Genomic DNA, 23571 nt, shown 5'->3' with positions numbered 1-23571 from the left:
CCTCATAGTTCGAAATCGATTGACTCTCGCGATGGGAAACGAATCGCTTATTATTCCGATCGACCGTGATGACGAGCGTGTCGACTTTTCTTCCTGTTTCCGTTCATCACGCTTCGATTACGAACGTTGCGTGCTTGCCGCTCAAACGGAACCGATATGTCACCGCGATGTGATATTAGCGTCCGGCCGAATAATTGATTGTCGATCGATGTATGGGCGGGATTTAACGGATAACGCGAAGAATGTGGTCGATTGTTATCTCAAGCTATCGCGAAATTTCTAGACATCGTCCGATCTTTTCCAAGAATGAAAAGTTCTTAGTCACTCTAAGAAATACTTTAAGACCCCCACAGAAACGTCATCTTCTAAAGTCCACTTTAGAAGATTTATAACACGTCAGATTTTAAGATAGAAATATGTTTTTAATTTGAGACGCCGTACATTTTGTGGATTATGGGCAGAAATAAGCTTTAGATAATTATTGTTTTGCAATTATTAGCTTTATTTCTTTCTTTTAATTTTTTATTAAACATTCTTATTGATAATTTTACGTTCTTAAATTACTCATTTATTTCTTTTTTTTTAGTTCTAAAATAAAGATAAATTTTAATTTAAAAAGTCCCTATAGACATTATATTATACGAAATTGTCGGATTTTTTCTCGAAAATTTGTCTTGAATGTTTTGATATATCATAAAAGATATTTCAGGAGTTTTTTAAAATGTCCAATTTATTTTTAAACATTTTAAAAATCTTTACTCTTGAAAAGTTTTGGAAAGCTTGCATAAAATTTCCAAACACTGGCTGAAAAAGTTTTTTGTCCCAAGTGTCTTCGAACATTTTTAACCGTCCTTAGTGTGTCAGTCAATTAATCGATAATTCAGAAATGCAGAGAATTAATTGAAATGACGCGTGCAAAAAATTATTATCGGAAGCAACGCAAATAACAATTATCTGAAGTCCTTCGCGGGTGGTAGAATGGTGCGTTGTTTTCAAGCCTTTTATCGCGGATTACATTAATCACGCTAAAGATAAAGTTTTGGTAAACAATCGCGTCTCTTTAGCGTATCCCGATCATTCGAGATTTCCCGATATATATTTTCGTCTATATAAGGCCATCCAGAAATTTTCCACCCAATTCCGTCAATTTTTAACGGGAAGATGAGGGGGACCCTCCCCCCAATGTATACGCAAATATATGATTATTTTGAGTAAATTAAAGTAATGTTTACATGTGTAACCTGAAAACCCTAACAAGTTAAACTTCAAACTGTACTTTTTTTTAGTTTTTATTTATGTATTTATTTAATTAGAGTTTTTTTTAGTTTCCAAAGTCCCCCCCAGAAGTTATAGCTAACGGCGCCAGTGGTCCGAAATTGCGCTCTATTTTGCTGCCGCTATTTTCAGTGATCGTGATCATCATCGTATCCTCCGGTACGATGTTGAAACAGCTGACGTCTTTCTCAGCTTTGACCTTCAGTAGTCCAAAAATTGGGCTGATAAGAGCTTGAGATATTTACCAGTCAACTCTGTTATTTTCCGCGTCTTGCCGTGAATTATCGCCGTCGCTCAAGATATCCGAAATACCTACCGCAATTAGAACGGTAGAGTGTAAAATGTACGCGTACGCGAATTGGCTTTAGCTTTAATTCGATCAACCTTTCGCCCCGGGGTCCCACACCGATCAACGGAGCATCAATCCGCGTATAACACGGTCATTAACTCCTCGTTAGATTTCCCATCGGCAGATCTTTTCTCACTTCGCTCCACTCGGTCACTCGTGCTCGTCGAAGGTGAAAAGTCTATCTGTTCCCCTTCCCCACCCCTCCTCCGGCCAACTTGGCCTTTCTCTTTCCTTCTTTCTCTCCTTCTCTCCGTTCTGCTTCTCTCTCTCGCGCTCTCTCCCCGTCGCTCTCTTTGGCAATCAGCTCGCTCCGTTACTTCGGGGCGCGTATCGCGCGAAGACGACTCGCTCGTGGGATCGGCTCGGCTTGGCACGGTCGCTTAGCCGGAACGCGTTAGTGCGCCTCGAACGGCTCGAACGCTTTCTACCGGAGCGTGTCCTCTCCGCCGCAGCCGCGTGCGTTCGCCGTGCGTGAGAGCATCTGTCCCTTCTTCCGCGTGTCACGGAAGTTCGGTCGTCGCCATCTTGGTGCCCCGGAACGTGCGTGCGCGCCCGCGCGACCGTACGAGCGAGCGAGCGGAATTGCACCGAGAGGAACGTAAACGTTCCGTCGATCTCCTGCAGATCTTACCGCTCCGCGCGTCACACAGGTTCGAAGCCCGCGACTGCGCCTGTGTGCCGCGACAATCCTCGATCGCCGGCGGAATTGCCTTGGGAGACTCTCGTGTGTCTCACCCCCTCACGGCGCAGGGTCGCGTCTCGACGAAGAACGCGCCGGGGGTGGTTCCTCCATCGTGAAAGACGTGCCGTCGACAGTTTAGCGAAATCTATTTGCGAGACTTTCTTCGAGTGTCAGTTCGAATTCTTTGACTCCAATTGCCACTCTCCGGATCATTCTTTTTCCGGATTATCCCTCACATCCTTAGAGATCTTATATTTCTACTGTGAATTCCTTGAGTGCGCGCGCATCCTCATCTTACACACTGTCCAATATTTAGGAATCCTCCAATTTCTATTGAAAAAAATCTCAAGGTTTTTCTAAAATTCTTACGAGTTTTTACAATCCTTCGACTTCAAGTTTCTTGCGCGATCGCCGAGTTGCCGAACCTTCTAAAAATGTTTTTCAATTGTACTTGAAATTTCTAATCCCTGAAATCTTGGGCTTCTGTTATTGTCACCCTTTTTTTTTCATTAAATTCTGAAAACCTGAAGATTCTTCCATCATCCCTTCCTCGTTCCCTCAAAATAAACTCTCAAATACTATATAATTGACCCCGAGAATTACTGGAAACCTGCGTCAATAGTTTTGCTTCGTTCAATCGTACTCGTCGAGTGTCCGAGAACGCGGACGACCGGAAGAATGATCGATTGACCGACCAATCCGGAGTTTCCGAGATCCTGACAGTATTCCAACATCTGTGACGGATTGGAGGATTACCATCGGCATCGTTACCGGTCATATCTCGCAGTGGACCATGTTGGAATTCTCCGTGCACCATGCCGAAGTCGGTGCGTATAACACGCGGCGCGACACGACCCGCGACCCGCGATCCGCGACGCGTGCGCGGAATATAACGGCAGAAAAGCACTTTCTCGGACGCGCGCTTTTGCAATCGCTTGCATTTCTTTCGTACCTACGTTATTCCCCTTTGTCTTGCTACGTCATTATACAGGGTGTCCTGAGAGTCGCGCCGAATTCCTTAAATTGTCCTCTGTGCCTTTCTAATCCGCGTTAAGTTGAGACGAAAATCAGGCTTTAATCCAAAAACATGTAGGTATAGACTAACAAAAACATGAGATTACAAACGTATAAATATAAACATTGAAAAACAGATTAATCAATATAACAGATACAACGTGCTTGTATGTACATCCTTGTCCATTCGTCATTTTATTTTTAACGCGGAGCGGCGGTCGCTATTATAAACGACCGTGAATAAAAGAAAGATTGACTTGCGGAGAAAGCCCAACGGCGCAACGGGCAAATCGCTGTTCCGGCATTCGGCTGTTGGGTTTGAATACATCAGCTAATAATTAGGCTAATTACAGAGCGCGGAATTCTGCGAATGCAACGATGCGTTGCGCGCCCTTTCGGATATGCCGTGCTTGCACAATACCGGCAATGAATGCACGTGCGTGCGTTGCCAATGCGGGGATTCTCAATTGAATGATCGCGATGTTATCTCGTTAACTGTAATTGACTTCATTACTCGTCGCCTTCGATATAGTCTGCCTACGATTTTCTAGAATGTTCCTCCGCCGGCTTATAAAGCTGTTGTGTTACCGGAGGGTCAATCCTTCAATCCTTGATTGAACTTTCTTGGAGATACTCTCCGAGATTAATATCTGCAAAAGAATCCTGAATAGACAGTTTCATACATACATATGTATATACGATGTGATTAATATTAGATGAGTTATATATAGTTATGAAATATTAATTGTATTATTTAAAATATATATGTACACTTTCATGAGGAAAGTTTTGAAACTAAGGCATGCTTGAAGAAAACAAATTAAAAATATTATTTTAATTTTCAAAATATATATATCGAAATGAACTCATTTCTTCTCCCGAGAGTTTCAAGTATTTGTTTTTTTTCTTTATTTATTTACTTACAAAACTTTTTGCATAAAAATTTGCATCTAGTTGAGAATCAAATTTATGTCTCGTTTTCTTCTTTTTGATCTGATTGTGAAACAAAACGTTTTTCTTGACAGATATTCTTTTTCCAAAAGGAGACAATCAGAGGTTGCGAAATCAAGAAGGGAGTGTTTAGAATGTCCCAGCCTCGATTGTTTCGCAAGTTTTCTCAGCGGTGCATACACGAAAAAAAATGATATAAACAGCATTAGCTAAGCTAAAAACAGCAGTTTAATTGAAAATTATCAGTAATTCAATAAACAAATAATGTTTTATTCGAATAAGAACATGACGTTTTTGTTTCATTAATATTATTATTGAATTAACAAGATTATTTTTAATTAGATTGCTGTTAACTATGTTATTAATACAATGTCATTTTTTCCGCGTAGTTGCGTGTCACATAAAAGTCTGATACCTCGATTGAACATTCCAACACGTTTTAAACAACTTGTCGTTCCAAGATTTCAGTGGTCGAGCAGCATTGACCGTCTCGTTTCGTGAATAAATTCAACCAGCAGGAGCCCTTTCAAGCAGCAGCCCTAAATCACCAGTCGTCAACGTTTTTCTGACCTGGCAGCCTCCGATTTCCATCTTCTTAGAAAATCGAAAGAGCATCTGTCAGAAAAATGTTTCGTCTCAAGTAACAAAATAAAAAACGATTTGCGGCCACAAATTGGTTCGGCAACTTGAATACGAATTTTTGTGAAGAATATGCATCTTTAAATTCTCGCTCGAATCTGTCGGAAAAAAATTGTAAAATGGGAAGAAATGAATTAATAAGCTTTATTTTGATACATATTTAGGAAATGAAAATAATTTCTTTATTTATTTCAAGCGTATCTTACTTGTGGAACTTCCCTTATTGCAGTATCCTGAATACACACAATGACACAATGCAATGCAACACCTAAATTAGATACCACTTACATGTATGTAGGAGAGAAACGAAGTATGTCCGACGAATAGAAAGCTCTCGGATGCACGCAACTTACATGGAGTGAGCAATTAAATCCGTAAAAGACAAGATTACTTTTTTCCTTACAGATGGAACGTCAGATTCCAGATTCTAATCTTCTAGGCAGATGTGCTTCGAGATGACTGACGGTATTCCTCATTATAAAGATGATCTTGCGATCCGTAATAATTATACGCCGCGCATAAGAAAGGATCTATGCAAAAAGAATTTTAAAACGCTTTACGCGTGACGCGCATTTTAATATCGCCATTGTTGCCGTTCGTAAAACAATTAGTGACAAACATTACGTGATCGTGGACACTTGGCATCTTTCAACTATCATTTTTTTTTTTTTTTCAAGAATATAGAATCTTCATCGATTCTACGAAGGAAAGAATAAAGTGTCATCGAGCAGCGCTACCATTCGCCTCTGCGGAGATTACCGAGCGATCGAGTAATCGGATATCGCGCGAATCTCGCGGGTGCAAGTCGGCCGGTGTTCTTGAATTGAAACGCGGCGGCCGGTTCAAGGATCGTCTCGATCGCGGCGATGAGATGTCCTCAATGAATCGAGGCGTGAGCCACGCGTTTCCTCAAGGCAAGCCTCTCTTTATTGCCTGCATCCGGACAATCCGTAATAATTCGCATCGTTCGAAATGAACCGAACACGCGCTTTTTTTTCTTCCCTCCCTCTGTTCGCAGCCCTTTCGAAAAGTCTCTTAGATTTTTATAATGCATTATTAATATACCATGAGAAATACACGTGAAGTATTATGTTTCACTTGTATGAAATTAATATGAATGCTGGACAGTTTTATGTAAATTTGTAATTAATTAATGTATGTGGTATATACTATTATGTATATTAATCATATGATGTTATTATTTATATTAGACAGATTTATATTAGATAGTAATTATATTAGATAGATTTGGCCAGATTTTGCTTATATATTCATGTAATTATGTCGATGTTATCGATTTTTCGGATTTCTTCCTTCCTCTCGATTGAGCAAATTTCGCGTACAAACGGAGACGCAACGTACCGTGAATAAAAGGCACGTTAAAAACAGAATTTTACGCGCACGTGGCTCGCTTATTACCGTATACGCGACAAGGTTGAAGCTGAAAAACGCGATCCCAGCCTTAATATGCAAATTACGTAATCGCGAAGCAAACAGCGCGCTCGAAATTATTCGCAAAATTATAGAGGAAGGAAAGGTGACACGAGAGGAAGAGACGCGATGTCCCTCGACATCGCGTATGTCGTGCGTCGATCGTGGTATTTCGACACACATGAGGATCGAATACCGTCGCGTAAAATATTCGACGAAAATGAACATACAAACGTTTGTTCGGAAATGCCTCGAAATGTCAGACGCTCATCATTATCTCGAAGTACTATCGTATATCTTTAGATTCCTCCCTTCCAACGGAAGCCAAAATGATAGAAATGTGACTCAGAAATATTCGCTGATAGTGCACACGCAATTTTACGCTCTTATCTTCTCCAAGAATTATGAAACTTACAATTAGTCTCTCTCTCCCCCCCCCCTCCTCGTCCAATCTTTCTTTTCCTTTCTGTTTCCTTTTTTTCTTTCTTATTCGAGAGTGCATTTTCTCTCCTATTACGAGCGGTCGTCTGGTCGATGCCCATAAGCGCCGATCGTCGATCACCTGGGCCGCCGATCGACATCCAGGAATCCCGCACGTGTGGATGTCATCGGATCGCGTGTGCTGGATTTCTTCGGGAATCCAGAACAATGTGTCGATTACGTGACGGCGATGTGAAGCGTCTCCCCCGCATTCCGATCGGAATGCACGGTCGGAAGTAGTGCGTCTTGAATCGTTCCGTTACTTAATATAAATAAATATGCAGGCACGCAGGATAGTTGCGTTTGTCGTAACAACATCCTAAGGATATCCCATTACGATGTTCTACAGATATCCTTGGAACGGTGATACGCTATGTGGGTTATTACTGAGACGTAGGGAGGTGAGGGGGTCAGCTACAAGGGGCCAAGGATTGCCACAAGTGGTCACGCTAACAAATTTAATTACAGCGATCGAGGGTTAATTCGTTGGCGCACACGTACCCTTGAACTTTTTTTTCAGGCGTCCGACATTCATTTCAGAGCCATTGATGCCTCGATCGTGATTACCATTCTCGAAATTGGCACGAGCGACTCGCGATTTATTTAAACGAGTCTCGTGCGCTAGTAATTTCGAAAGGATGGTGCAAGCCAGACGTGTTATTCGGCAGATCGATTGCATTTGGAAATACACGCAGGGACGCAAAAAAGACGTGAGCCAGGACGTAAAAAAAGAAAGAAGACATAAAAAAAGAGCGATCGTATTTTTTTTGTTACTCGATCGTAGCGCTGTATCAGCGTCAACGAAAAATTGCTGACTTTACTACGACGAGAAAAGAAGAGTTTTTAATAACATTTTCATTTTATGCATATTATTTGCGACATGAATTGCACAAAAAGTATCTCTAGATATTTGGATAAATGGATAAATCAAACGCAGAACAGTTTTACACTTTTAAATCTAAATATCGATCCGGGGCTTAAATAATTTGCATGACTACTTTAATACGTAAAACAGACAATTTTTTATTACATGTGCGTACGTGCTGAGCCACTTCCGTAGAAACGTTTTCACGTGCGCCCCTGGACGCCGAGGTTGTTTGCGTTTTTTGAATGGAGCTGTAAGCGACGCCGCGGGCGAGCGCGAGAGACGGTGAGAGGCGATCTCGGGATTATAGAAAGTCTTCAAAACGGCTTTTTTAACGTGCGCGCCACACACCGCGCCGTCACGATAAAGTGGAGCGAATTAATACTGCCTTAGCGAGCTAGAGATAACTGATTTCAGAGGTTTATTAGGCAACCCATTCCGATGCAGGGCGTTCGCCCGAGCGACGTCCAAGAGGATGGAAATATACTTGAATTAGGTATTTTGTCCCCGGCCGTTCACCCAAACCTAATACCCTAATACCCTAAAATCAAATGTCGAATGTTTGAACGTTCAATGTATCTTGATATACATTTGGGGGGGAGGGATTGTGCGTTTTTATATTTAACCCTTAAATGCCACCCGGGGTCCAGCGGACCCCAGACCTTTTAGAATGATATATTTTCAAATGTTCCCGCCAAAAATGGAGCTCATATTTATTTATTTATTTTTTTTTATTTTTTTGATTTTGGAGCTAATATTTTAACTGTTGGCGATCTTAATTTTTTATACTATGTTGAAATTGAAATTTTAACAATATAAGCATTTTATTCTCTTTTCTAAGCCTTGAACAACATTGAAAATAATTTTCATAACTAATTATCAAAAAATCAATAAGTAAGGAGACATTTTTCATGCTGGGGTCTTTTAGACCCCATGTGTCATTTACGAGATTCTTGAGAGGTGTGGCATTTAAGGGTTAAAGTATAACAAATATCCAAATGAATAAATTATATAAACAAATATCCGCGCATTAAAGCATCTCAATGTTCAAATACTAAACGCGCGTCAAATGTGACAAATAAGTAAAGCTAGTATTACAGTACTAGCATTAATTATTGCATCACCCAATAATTTGTCACCACACAATTCTGTGTACTAATATATATATTTAAAATATCAAAATGTCTTTCTGAAACGGATAGTTACAGACTATTTCTAAATAAAAAATTTTATAAATGCATTGTTATTACTGAAGTTTGCGTATACATATTCCTAAACAAGCGTTTCTAAGCTAATCTACATTTGTAGATAACTTTAGGAAGTACATATTATTCATATTAACATTTTAATATATTTTTTTTCTTAATATTTAGTATTGCTGTCATGAGCTTTGATTACAGCATGAGATTTCCTTGGCATTGACAATTAAATTTATTGTATCAACGCTGATTTCATGATACCAAATACACACACGGACTGCCACAACAATAAAAATATTTTACTTACATACATAAAGTATGTAAAGAGTATTTCCACTAAACTTCTAAATGAATAATTTAAGGGTTAAGATGATGCAATAATTAATGTCAGTATTGTACTTAGGGACCTTGACTTTGATATGTAAATTTGCCTAGAAATTTCTTAATTCTACAAAATATATGGATATGACCCTGTGGAAAGATATTTTTTTCATCTCGCTTAAAAATGATCTATAAGGAAGAGAGAGGAGCTTGATCAAGATTTACACAAGGGAATGCTACAAAGAAAAGTAAATACCGTAAGGTTTCAAGGACCCGTTTTAGCGTGCATTCACGGTTGATATCGGTAATACATGAAGTAATGCATGAATTTCCAAGTACAAAGATGTATGAGAAAATACTCGAGCGTTGAGAGTGTTCATCGTGTGTATTTTCGCGAGTGATCGCGATTTTGATCACGTTTGCTCGCTGAATATCATCGCTCGTTCTGAGGGCATCGCACATGGTGAAGAGCAGAAAAAGAGCGAACAAGTAGGAGAGAGAGAGAGAGAGGGGGGAGGGGAAGTACCAAGTGGACAACAGGAAGTAGACGGGGACACAGTCGTCGTTACAGCCGCCTTTCATTTGCATACGTCATAATGTAATTGGTTACTTGCAGCACGTTCGGCTCGCGCATCTATAGAGTACTGCAATTGATGGGAGCTCTGACCTTGTCATGGGACGAGGAGGGGAAAGATTTTCAACTCTTCTCAGTAGTGAATATTAAGTATCTTTGGTTAAATATTAAATAGTAAAAACAGTTTTGTACTTGAATTTTAAATTAAAATTGCACGGAAGTTTCGAGCAATCTTTAACAATTTATATACAATGTTATATATATATTATACATATATACATATACTTACATATATTTTATTCCATATTATATATTACATATTGCATACCGTGTTAGTCTTTATTAACAAAATGCATAAATAATGAGATTGTTAGTAGGCTATTGTTATTATTATTAAAATAAACATTTACATTCCTGAAGTTTAACTTCTGACAAAAAACATGGATTTCCAATTGGTTGTAATAGAAGAGTCATCATAATACAAATAGATCGACTTTGCTAATATCGCTATACGCAATGACGTAATAATTCCGCTGTTTGGAACCGCCGTCACGCGCGCGGGCCATATCCGCATTTAAAGCCCGGATTCGTTAATTAACGCGATTAGCGTGCGATTCGCTGACGCATCTGGTCACGCTCGTGACGGTCACGTGCACGTGCGACGAAGTATAATGTGTCAGGTGCAATCCATGATATTCAGACGCTGCGTCGCGCGACGTTCCGGCAAATTATCGGGAAGCCGGTTCCGGCAATCGGGCGCGAGCCGCGATTTGAGCAACGAGCGCGTTTAGGGAACGCGGGTGTACCACTTAGCGCGGATGCACCGTATGTCCCGCTCTCGTTATATCACAGTGAGAGTCCGACGTTTAACACTGACTTTCTTCTGGGGCCGCCAATCGATTTTAACGCGCTTTCCACCCGGCGCTAGACGAGATAGAGCCGCATATAGGAAATGCTATACATTCTATAGGAATTAACGCGTAAAATGGATCCTAATGGATCCTGCATGCGTTATTTATTTCTCCTAATATCCCTTGTGTACTCTCGACGATGGAACTTACCTCTTTGTTCAACTCATTTTTACGCTATGTATAAATACACAGCCCTATTTCTATAGTATCTTAACTTTTTATTTTATAGCATCTTATCTAAATATTTTTAAAGATAACAAATTAAAAGGCAATGAATAGATTCGTTTAAGGAAGTTTTAGAAACTTTACAATTACATGTCAATCACAGTCTTTACATAATATTATTCTTTCTGTTGATATAAGATTTCATTGATTTTTTTTCAATCTTTTTCTGAGAAGACATTGTGATACATCACGGCACTCGTAAAGCTGAGTTACTTAGAAAAGTCACGATTGTTTCTTCGATCGGTCTTTTCTGGGCGCAAATACTGGGGGAAACCTCCAGAGAGATATTGCTTACATCTACAACGTAGGTTGTCGTGGAACAGGTTGCGGGCTTAATGGGTCACCGAGCAAACGCTTGTTCTCCAATCACCGCGTGGGGATCGATCGTGCGAGTACGCGTGTTCGCGCCTATCGAGTAAATAACAATCAAGAATAAATGGCGAAAAATTGCGTTGCCTCGTAATTGAATAAATTAAATTGTTTTGCACCGAGGGACGCGATTGTGTCGTTCGCGCGACGACTATTGTTCCTACCTTCTCGCGACATTTGGTTGCGCTCAGAGAGAAAAGTAAATATCAGCAACTAGAAAATTGAGGATAAATAGCACCTTAATTATGTATTGTGAAGTTTCGGAAAGAAAAATGAACAAGCTGCATGAATCAACGAAACATGTTAAAGGAAATAGTCATGTAAAATAGTTCTATTATTATTCCCAAGCAGAAGAAAGGATGGTGATGTCAATGTGACGTTAGAATGGCTCCAAAATAATTATTAAAAGTCACTTTCGTCACTTTGACGTTATCATGACGTTATTATAACTTCGTGTTCTGCTTGAGATTGATACAAAAAATGTGTCATAATATGTCACAATGCTATAATAACTAATTTCAGAAAAACGTTTATCTAGATAAATAAAATAAAAAATATAATATTATTATAAATTATTAAATTGAAGTTTATGACTATTTATTATAATTATTCCGTTATATCACTACAATTAAATCATTATATACAACTAATGAAACGACATTCAGCGTCACATTTGCTGTAACTCTATCCTGATCTTGATCATTCTCTGTATTACCTTTCGTCTTCATAACTTTATAAAACGAGTTGCGGTATATACATAAACTTCAGTCGTGGCATTATAATTACCACAACTTTTGTTATTTTGTCTTTCTCCGAACGATTGTCGCCCAGGTGGAAATGTGTTAGTATTGTCAGAAAAATAAAATTGTATTATATAATGATTTTTTTCTTGATATGTGATAGATTTTAAACAAGACGTTCTGAAACCATAAAAAATCCTTTAATAAATTTTTTTTAGAAGTGATTTTTCTGAAGAAAAAATACCGATAAAGTCAAGTTTATCATATATCTTTGTAACTGGACCTCTAATTAAAATTCAAGACAAACTTTATCTAAAATTGATTAAAGAAACTAATTTTATTTTCAATTTACTATGTTAACTAAAAAAGTTAATCCATTTAGCTTCCACGCAGAAGGGGTTTAGCGAAAAGTCCGTTTCTTTTAACTGCTTATAACACGAAAATTGTTGACGTCTCGTTCGTTGAAGAAAAGCTTTAAATTGACCAGAAGATTTGTCGCTGACAGCATCCGGTGATTTTGAGGCGTGCTGTACATAATCTCGCAGCATTGAGACTGTCGTAAGAATCAAATACGCAAACAAGCCTAATTTCGCATTCATCTTTCTACCGGGGCCCGAGCCAGAGGTCACGTCGCATAAATTACTCCGGCAGTCAAAGGGTTAATTGTTGCGGGGCTGGCCACAGCTTAATGCTTATAGTTTAATGTCCGTCCGTCAACGTGGAAGGTCGCGATCGCCTCGAGGGCACGTAACTTTACGACGCGACCCGCATTAATAATCGCGTTTCCCCCTCGCTCTTCTCTGCCCCCCCCCGCCACCCCCCGTCCCTGCGTCCCTCTAAAACGGCCGTGCGCGTCCCGATCTCACTCTGCTCTTTCCTTATCTGTTCCAGCACTTTCCACAGCCACCGAGGATGTCGGGGATGGGCCCCAAGGGCACGACAACGACACCGGTGAGTGATTTACGAGTTCTTTGAGAAAAGGGATCCCGCGTTCTTTAATTTCTCTCGTCTCCTTCACGCGGATTTGGAGTTGATCCCTGAAACTCCCGCGTGTCTTTCAAAATCGACCCTCCCTGGTCGCATCGGCGTCGATCGGCGACGACAGAGCGCTGCATCCATAATTTCTGATCATTCGCATCCGATGACGAATTTACTCGGTATTCGCCATTTCACGTTTTCTTTCCAATCACGAAGACGCGGAAAAAAGAGGGAGAAGAAAGAACAGAGGGATCGTGAGGTCGCGCGCTAGAACTGGGAATTCGTGAGGAGACATTTCGTCAGCCATGCTCGTCGGGATTTGGTCCAGGGTCGACTGGTCCAGTTTCCGAGTGAGCGGCGGAGATTGATGCTAAAATATTAACACGCGCGTGACCCACCGATTGATGCACTCGCGGCCTGCCGAGCCCGCGACCGCCGTGTGTTCGCCGATTGAATTCGCGATTAGTTTTACCGCGCTGGCACGGCTCGGTATGCTCGATCAATCGATACCCAAATACCGGCACGACCACGGGAGACCCAGGTCTGATGAAACGTTATTTTTGCAGCGCGAACGTGTCGCGGAGAAAATTCTAAGTCATTACAGCTCACGGCAGTGAGTGATTAATTAGCGCCCGGGTCTCGGAAGGTAATTCGTTTCCGACAACGCGCGAACGCCTGTCTCCGATCTCGTGTAATAAAGATCGGATCCCAAGTACAGTTTTATATTTTGCTTGCGACAGACCAGCTGTCATAGTAATGGCCGATGCATATGCGCGCATATATGCACATGCAGCTGATGCAGGTTTTTGCGTTGTCGCTCGACCGAGTGAGTCACGCCGAATCTACATAGGGAACTGATTTCTCGGATCATCAAATAAAGAAAAGTTTATATAAGCGTATGGACGATGTTATGTAAAGATGACTTAATCTATCAAACGGAGCTTTTTGTACATCAAGCTCTTTAAAGTCCCCCCTCGGGGAGGGGGAATAAATTAAGAATAATTTAAACACAGATTCTAAATTGTTAATAAATTTTTTAAATAAAATTTAACATAACGCGAAGGTTGCATATATAATTAACTTTTTTGTGCTTTAATCTTTTATACTTATCTTCTGGATTGTCACCCACATTGGATTACGACGTCAGAAATGAATAAATAAACGCGGCGGATCTCTCGTTTAACTTATGTCCATACAGACGACTCTTAATGAAACCGCTTTATTGCGGATAAAACAAGAAATATGCCGTAGACTGTGTTATCAGATCCGACATATCTGTTGAAATAATCCTCAGAGTCACATCTAGGTTTACTAGACGAAAACTTGTATTTAGCAACGACTTGTATTTAATCATTTTACACATTGTTAAATTAATAGATACTCGAATTCAATGACACGTTTTATAAGCCAGTCAACTTGAAATGGTTTCGTGTATCAACGCAGATATAATTAATTTCTAAATTTTAAAATAATATTAATATTATGCAGCGCTTATAATTGCAATTACCATTAATTTCACTAAAATTTTGTAATGGATATTATATATAAATCTAACTTGAATTTGTGACAAAATTATAGTGATAATTTTATGTAAGATTGTAATATGAAAAAAATTTAGAGAATCAAAATGTATATCATCGAAATATACATATATCAAGTTGCATGGCATATAAAATCATAAATAAAGCTCCAGGTTTTAAAACGAATTTTAAGTAATATTAATCATTTTTATTCAAATTTTTCGAAATAATTTTTTCACTGTTTCTGTAATGCGTCTAGAAATTAATCTTTATTTTTATTCAATTTGATAACGAGAAAACGCGCGTTATAAAATTACAATCTTGACGCCCTCTAGCAGAGTATTCAAATATCAACTCTGTAAATCTGACGATTATACTGTAGGTAAAGTAGGGATTATTTTTAGCCGGTAACGTAACTTCCTAGTTACCGACTTACGTTATCTGCTGTTTAACAACCATTGATCACATCGCATTCTATATTTGACTCTAGTTATCAGACGATTTTGTTAACTGATAATATCGATATCGATTTCAATTATCATTTGTAGCACATTAGTGATCCTGTCATGAAGCAAATTTTTTTAACTCTCATGTTCATTTCTACCAATGTAGATTAATCTCGATTTAACTTACTATTACTTTAACATATTATTTTTCCCTTCTTCTTACCTATATTACTTTATTAAATTAATAAAAACTGTGGTTATTTACGATATTAATTTTAACGATCTATTAAAACGTATTAAAGACCACCTATGTAAATTTTTCCAACTGTCAACAGAAATCTGACGATAGAAAATAATTAAAGAGCATATTCCGTTAAATTGCGATATAAATATTTGAACAGTGAGCCCATGCCAATTACAGTTAGGTATGTAGCAGTATTAAATTCATAGTTCATCTAGATGTTTTATAGACAAACATACATATTTTTACGACGTAATAGCATTATATATTACTGCAAAATTACATTTTTTTATAGTTATCACCTGTATGAATAATCAGACGCAAATGATAACTATGGAAATGCAGCTTTTAAATAAATATTGTTGCATTGTAAATGTTCATACATATCTAAAAAGCATCTGAACAATAATATATAATAAGATTAATGTATTATATAGGCTAACCATCCAACACTGACAGTCAGACAAACTACTCTGTATTTAAATATGTACATATATTATACATATATAGTGATTACATCATTTTATATTTATAAAATGACGTAATGTAATATCACTATCGTGCAACAAAAAAGCAATTGCTGTGCAATTAAAAACTGTGCAAATCAGACATCAGATCTATCAAGCCGATACGTCAGACTTAGCAATACGCGTGTTGCAATATCATAAAAGATTCTAATCTTACGAATTAGTCAAGCTTGAGAAGAATTAACTTCGTCAGATACTATAGATATCCCGAAAAAATTTACAATTATCTTTGATAATTATTATCAGTAGCATTTGCGCGACACATTGTATACAATATCTAACGCGGTGCTTATATACCCAGAACGTTTATACCCAGAACCCTCAAAATGGAACAAAGAGTGCCTGCTTTCTGTGTTTCTTGTGCGACGTTTCCGACTCATTTTTAAAATTGACTGATATAAATTGTCTTCAGAGTAACAGACATTTTTATGAGAGATCAGAATTTGAAATACTTTAAGCTCACCAAGTACCTGATAGGTTCTCTAATACTAAAGTATCTATCTGTGGAAGGGTTGAATACATTGATCCAATTCAATTTCTCAAGTATTTGGAGGAACTGCGTCGTGCTTAATCTTCGACATGTTATGCTCTTTTCGAAAACGCCTATGAAAAATGTCGAAACACTTGTGACGTCTGGCGCGTCGTAATACCGTTATGCGTGAGACGCTACGTAATATTAAAGAGCGTAAAATAAAATGTAATATTGCCCTATGTAGACTAAACTTTATTAACCGGGAATAGTTACCTAGTTTTTCTTTGCATAAACGATCATCTGGGATGTTTTTACGCTCCAATTAAAAGTCATTATTATTATTATCATTATTATTATTATTAACTACATATGGTAGTATATTATTGATTGTTCTACAATTTATTAGTGTTTGGGATCATTATATAGATTTATTCAGTATTTTCTTAAAAATGTAGGTATATAATAGATTTTTAATGAATGAAGAAGACTATATAACTGACTGACCTTCATTTTTTCGCTGCCTGAGGTGTAAAAATCACCCTAGGTGACTACTTTCGACTAACAAGAAACTCGAGAGGGATCTTTGCTTTCAAGAAGAATGGAACGTTTCCGTAAAATGGTTATTACGGGCTGAGGGGTTTCGTACAATGCTATTTTCTATATACGTTTTATACAGCCGGAAGGACAATTGAACGGCAATCAGACAAGGCTGAACAGATATAAGATTAAGGATTCTGGCTTGGAATCAGGAATTTAATTCAGGAATTTTCCTAATGGCATTGTCGTTAGGAACTATATATTTTCTATCTATAGAAGGTCTCGGAAAACATGAAAGATTTTCAGTTCAAAATAAATTGAAGATAACTTACAATTAGTGAGATTAATTAAATTTTAGGTAATTTTGTGAGAGTACTTAAATTTTGTAATAAATAAACTGTTAACGGCGCGGCACAAATTTTGGGATAAAGTTTGGCAGTGTAAAGGTTGAAGCAAAGCATAAGATTCGAAGATAAAAAATTGCAGTAACGATACTCGCGCATCCTTAACCAGGACTACAGCATGCCGATTGTCCGTTCTATTAACGTAAACCGCCTCCCACGGATCAATTGTCGCTTAACCTCCGCTCTCGTCGAGACGAGACATCATAGAGACGCGGACAATAAACGCCAGCTGCGCTTCCCGGGTGCCACGTGACGGTCACACTGATGTCTTTGGCAGTTGAGAGTGGCACACCACTTTTCGACGCCACTTTCGCGGATTCGCATTTGTTATTCGCACTCGTTTTGGCACCCGTCTCAGAATTACATGATATCAAATTCCACAATCCACAATCGCGTCTCTATGTGATGAACGCACAATACATGAAAAAATATATATTATACTGATTATACATAAAAATAATATATTATAAACCTGAAATATAAAAATATACTATTTATTGCTATAAAAATTAGTAATTAATTGTATACGTTTTTACCATTACATTAATAATTATTGCATTAATAAAGGTACATGACACATTGTAGAAGATACACATCGTAGAAATTATTACGTATAGATATTTTAAGGAGTTACAGAAGCGTAGTGAATCATTGTAGAAGATACACATCGTAAAAGATATTATGTAGGCATTTTAAGGGGTTACAGGAGCGTAGTGAATCACTGTAGAAGATACACATTGTAGAAGATACACATCATAAAAAATATTACGTAGGTATTTTAAGGAGTTACAGGAGCATAGAATATCTAAAAATACTTTTAATATTAAAGACACGATATAAAATTTTTATTTAAAGACATAGACAAATAGTGCTTTTTTAGAAAAATATACTTTTAATAGATAATAAAATAAAGATGCAAAATTGTAACAAAAAAAAACTGAAATAATGAACAAATTGCGTCCCGAATCATTGCACCGTGCGTGCCTGCACGATGGTTACGATTTTACCTTCGGTAAATTATCTGAAATGGTCTTAATGGTCTCTGTTTATGTGGAAATGATTTCCCGTTAGAAACATTTATTGTTGAACAATAATTTCGTAGTAATTTTGTTGAAAACATCGCGTAAAACGGTGTTTCATTAAAGATCTATCGTGCAAATAATCATGTTCTCCCGTCAAGCTCGATCGCAGTTTGCATTGTCCTTCTCTCTTTGCCGCCGCGCGCGCGCGCGCGCGTTCCTTCAATATTTGCTCAAGTCACATGTAATTAACAATCCGACACATCGTGAATTGCCGAAGAATTATTATACATAAGTATATCGAGATTAATCATTAACGTGCGTTGCACGTGTATTCGACGGCATGGCATTTGCGTCATTGCCGAATCACGTGCGCGTTAATGCAAATTCGATCGCTCGTTAATTTAAAGAAAAGGAAAACAAGTGTCAATTACACGATTGACGATTACAAACAATCGCTGCGTAAATATTTATGCTATGTCACCAATTAATTACCACCGTAGCAAGTAAACGTGGATGTCTTTACGTGCTAGTTGTAGTTGTGCCGGAAAGTTCAGTCGTTTTTGAAAGCGAATAATTTATTCGTAACTGTTATGCTCGGGCCGTGAGATTTATCTGCTTACGCATCCCAATTTATCAAAAAGGACACACATAATTAATAAAATAATCTTTTATTAATTTCATTTTTTTTTTAGTTACGTGCAGAAATATCCGTCATTTTCGTAAAGAAATGTCACTTAGAGATACGAGAAGCTTATCGTAATTCAATTCATCTAACGAGATTTGCTTGTTTATTCTTTTGACAACTCGAATGAAATATAACTCGACTATTGTAATACAAGGTGCTCGAAAAGTTCTCGCATGGTTTGGTGAATATTAGGACGAATTTCAAACTAAAGGCTTAATATAATTTTAAATTATATATTCATTAAATTATAAATTCATTATTCTGTAGAATACGCAGAACTTTTGAGATATCTTTAAAATGTATTTTTATATTTTTATATTTTTGTAATAACACGTTGCGTCAATGAGATTAAATATGAGATTTCCAGGAAAAATTTTCAAAAAAATATCATAAAATCTTCCGATTTAATATACTGCATTTCATATAAATAACACATATACATACATATATATAAAATAAAAAATTGGTTTAAAATTCAATATTTTGTAGAATACGCAGGACTTTCGAGATACCCTGCATGTTAAAATGTATTCTTAGATCCGTCATATACAAACATTTGACATTTGAAAGTCATAGGCAGGTGAAACATTCGCCGAGGCGTTAATCGTGCATTGTATTCTTAGCGACACCGGGTGATCGTAAAGTGATCGCCATCTAATCCTGCTCGCGAATTCGATGATTAAGCGCTACAACGAGATGATAGGGCCCGATATAACGGACTTGAGAGGGAAGGGTGGGAAGAGAGAACAGAGGGGCAGAGGGGGTGTGCACGTGGTGCACGCGCGCGCCACGTGCGCTCCCGCGCGCCGCGGGGAGTTCAGGTTCAGGTTTCACGTTCGATAGTCGTGGCTCTTTTTTGCGCGCCTCGAAAGGATGTGACGCGTGTAATTGGCTCTAATTGGTTTACCAATTGCCGCGGGGCCAATTGGCCGATGGAAAGCCGGTCTATTAGATCCGAGAGCGTCGCAACTGTTTGCGCAAACAATGGATCGCGCGAATGAAAGTGAGGCAAAGTGCCTGTCGCAAAAGTTAAGACCTTTGTTCTACGCCTACAGGGTGACTCTGAACTACGGTGGTCGAGCAAGTCTTAAATGAGCGAATACGCGCTTTACGAACATATTCTCCAATTAACTTGTAGTCGATCATGATGTAACACATGTAACGATTATGATAATATTCGTTTTCTAGATAACATTACTTCGGGGAATTATTTTTGTTCTTTTTTTTTTCGTAAAAACCATTCATCGAGAAACACATATTTCTGATTTTTTAATTAAATCCGATTATTTCAAATAATAATTCTGTTAAATAACGCAAAACTGAGAAATAAGATTTTTAATAAGAATTTAATCTTATTACGATATAATCGAAGAATGAGGTTTTATATTGCTATCTATACTATTTACACAATTCCGTGAAATCTCGTCAAGACATACGATTCACTCAACCTCGTGTGAACTCGTGAACGGTGGCATAAGGTAGTATACGGATATTTAGATCGGGATATCTAATCTTCGAAGCGACTCGGCGGAAACCATAACGGTTGACCTCGGAGCGCCTAGCAACCAGTCGCGTGTATATGGGCAATGTCCTCTCGAGAGATGTGATCCTTATACATCCATGGGACGTCGAGGTGCACCACCTCGCGTGAAGTATATATTGTCTGAAGCGAGTAGATGACCGTTAAAAGAGAAGAACGTTAACAACTCATAGAGAGGCGACTAATGAGCCGAGGAAGAATTCCTGAGACGGAATCCCAAGTATATACATATTCAGGACGTTAACTCATATCTCGTTCATTTGTTACATTAACATAACTTAAAAAAGTTTTCCTGAAAATGACTTTGAATATTTTGTATCATTAAAGTTTTGTATAATATTATTTTTAAATACGATTTTAGTGTAATAACTGATAGAGAAATAAAAGTATCTAACTATATATTTATAGCTCTCTAAAATTACGCATAAAATTTATCTATTAAGTTTAATTATAATTTAACTTGAATTAATTAATATATCCAATATGTATGTATATATGTATATACTATATATACAAAATTTGTATGTACAAAGATAAATGGTAGATTGCGTTCACTGTTTTTATTTAATTTTTTTATTTCTGAAATTAATTAATACGTAGGTATATAATCTGCGGAGTCGTCCACGCAAAGCGAGTATTTCCCAATTGCTTCGAGACGGTGTAATATTTCGAACCCGTATACGTGCCTGGAGGTAATAAAACTTCGAATTTAAACGTGCATGCTGTAACGCGAGACGCGTGCAACCGCCGCGTGTGCAGCGTCGATGCACCGCGTGCGCTGTCTACCTGGCTGCTGTTTTTTTTTTTTTTTTTACGTAGAACTACGTCTTTGTCGACATTAAGTAGGGGGTAACATTGGGAGCATAGATGCAACGAAAACATGTCACACTTTGAACGTTTATATCTTCGAAACTAATAATCGTAGAGTAATGATTAATACGTCATTAGATAGCTTATATAGTCCCATTTCCTCTCAAAAGTTTCAAAACTCTCTAAAAGCTTCCTAAAGGTGGAAGCCAAACAATTATAAGCAAATAATTATGCTCAAGTCTCAACCACTTTCAATAATTCTTCTTTTTTGGCAATTTATTATTAATTATTGGCAACTTTTCTAATTCTATTATATTCTTCAGTCTTTTCTACCCCTATTTTATATATAATACTTTAAGATTTGTTTGATTAGACCCAGCTTTATTAGGCTTTTATGTATGTACATATTCCTAGCAAATTCTAACGTATGTAACTCAAGAACTAATCAACCAAATAGAATTATATATGAAATAAAGGTAGAAAAGACTGAAGAATATAATAGAATTAGAAAAAAATTGCCAATATAATAAAAAAAAAGTATGCAAATTCGAAATTTGCACATTTTTTTCGCTTATATATAACTCAAGAACTAATCAACCAAATTTTAAAGAATTATATATGAAATAGGGGTAGAAAATATTGAAAAACATAATAGAAAAAAAATTGCTAATATAATAAAAATCAAACGAGCACAGTAATAACTGTGCCGCAATCAACAACGTAGAAATACGTTTATAGTCACTAGTTCATGTTAAAGTATTCAGCGAAGGACAGTTGACGTTTTTTTTTAGCAGCTTAGACGCGCTCGCAGAAAAGTACATCTTCGATGTTCTGAAACGCGATATAAACTTATGTCGCAATTAAAGCACAAAATTTTCGATCGTTAGATTCTATTGATGTACCTAAACAATAAATTAATATTTTTTGCGTAACTTTAACTTATTTTTACTTTTGAAATATTTTAGTTGAGATTAACCAAAATATTCAACGTGGAAAATAAAAAACGTATAAGAAATTCTTATCATCTGAAATTTATTTTGCATGAAATTGTGTGGTACTTATTTATCTGCAAATTCGATATCTTTGAGATTAATGTGTTTTATACCTCGACACGTGTATGTACATTTATCGCTCGAAACAATTTACATATTTATACGTCGTACCGTATGGTTTACAAAATTGACGAGTTCGCGGTTTCTCAACCGCACGCGCCGATGACGAGTTGCAAAAGCGTTGCGGGAATTGTTCGCGAAACCTTTAATACGCCGCCATCGATAACTTCTACCTTGCCTACCGTTTAATTATGGAGAATGAAACGCTCGTTCGAACGATCACGCCGTTACGTCAGTGGAAAACGTGATTTCGCCTCGTCTTTGTCGACAGTTCTAAGGATCTATGAATTCAACAAGGAAGTAGGAAGAATCGGCTGTCTCTGATTTTTTTACTTCTCCAGAAGGACGGTTGTTTCATGACATGCGACAAAAAGTTAGTAAAAATAAAGTTAATGAGAGAATTTTAATTTTAATGATAAAAAGGTGGAAAGAGAAATCAATATTTGTGTGCTTTTCTCATCAAAAATAAAAAAGGATACATTCGTTACCAATGGAGATATCATAATGGACATTTATAAGGTTAATCTTTAAAGACATTAAGGATATAATATTGATGTTAATTTGTTGTTTTTATTATGATCGGGTTACTTTCTCGCACACGCCAATTTATAATGATAAACATTCTAAAGGAATTACTTGATTAAAATTTTTATATTTCTTCGAATCACTAATCTTACCTGCTTTTTAGAAATTAGACACAGATATTATAACAATATACATATATACATATAATCTAACTACTTTTAAACTAAAAGTTAATTGAAAAATATTAAATTGTTATGATAAAAGGTATTAGGTGTAGGTATGTGAATATTAAAGTTATAATAATTTTAAATACTGCTGATTGAATTTAGTTTAATTTAGTTTAATTCGCCTCGTTTTACCGATAATCGTGCTATAGATATTTTTGGTTGAAGATGTAGAGTCAAGTAAAACGAAAAGATATAACTTCAACGGAAATGAGGACAACAATTGCAATTATTATCTGACAAACACTTATTTATCGATCGTGTGTATTATTTATAGGATCAGACACAAGCAGGATTAATTATATGAAAAGCTTATCGTATTTTATTTATATCTAACGTAACACTGCGGTAGATGCGATAGGCGCGCGATTAAGATAAACAGGAATTAATTACGTCATGAAGCCATTTCTTGGGAATGTTTACGCTTATCCGCCTACAAATTCGATCCTCTTAAACTTATTAAACTTATTAATGTTATCTGAGGTTTCAGCTCGCCGATAATA

At 37.3% G+C, this 23571-nt stretch overlaps 1 protein-coding gene across 9 annotated transcripts in view; it reads left to right on the top strand.

Annotated features, from left to right (window-relative positions):
* Positions 1 to 23571, top strand: part of LOC139773933 (uncharacterized) — a 79045-nt gene that overhangs the window by 27116 nt on the left and 28358 nt on the right. For 7 of the 9 annotated variants that reach the window (XM_071708791.1, XM_071708790.1, XM_071708789.1 and 4 more), the window contains one exon: positions 12917 to 12976. In XM_071708791.1, the coding sequence (XP_071564892.1) occupies positions 12917 to 12976 (60 nt within the window). Of the gene's footprint in view, positions 1 to 1989; positions 3134 to 12916; positions 12977 to 23571 lie in introns of those variants that run through there. The other 2 variants (XM_071708794.1, XM_071708795.1) reach the window with 2 other exon arrangements.

The sequence above is a fragment of the Temnothorax nylanderi genome, unplaced genomic scaffold (assembly GCF_030848795.1).
Source record: "Temnothorax nylanderi isolate EJ_2023f unplaced genomic scaffold, tnyl_v1.0 TNYL_tig0071_pilon, whole genome shotgun sequence".
Lineage (NCBI taxonomy): Eukaryota > Metazoa > Arthropoda > Insecta > Hymenoptera > Formicidae > Temnothorax > Temnothorax nylanderi.
This window is presented reverse-complemented; position numbering and strand designations above follow the sequence as displayed.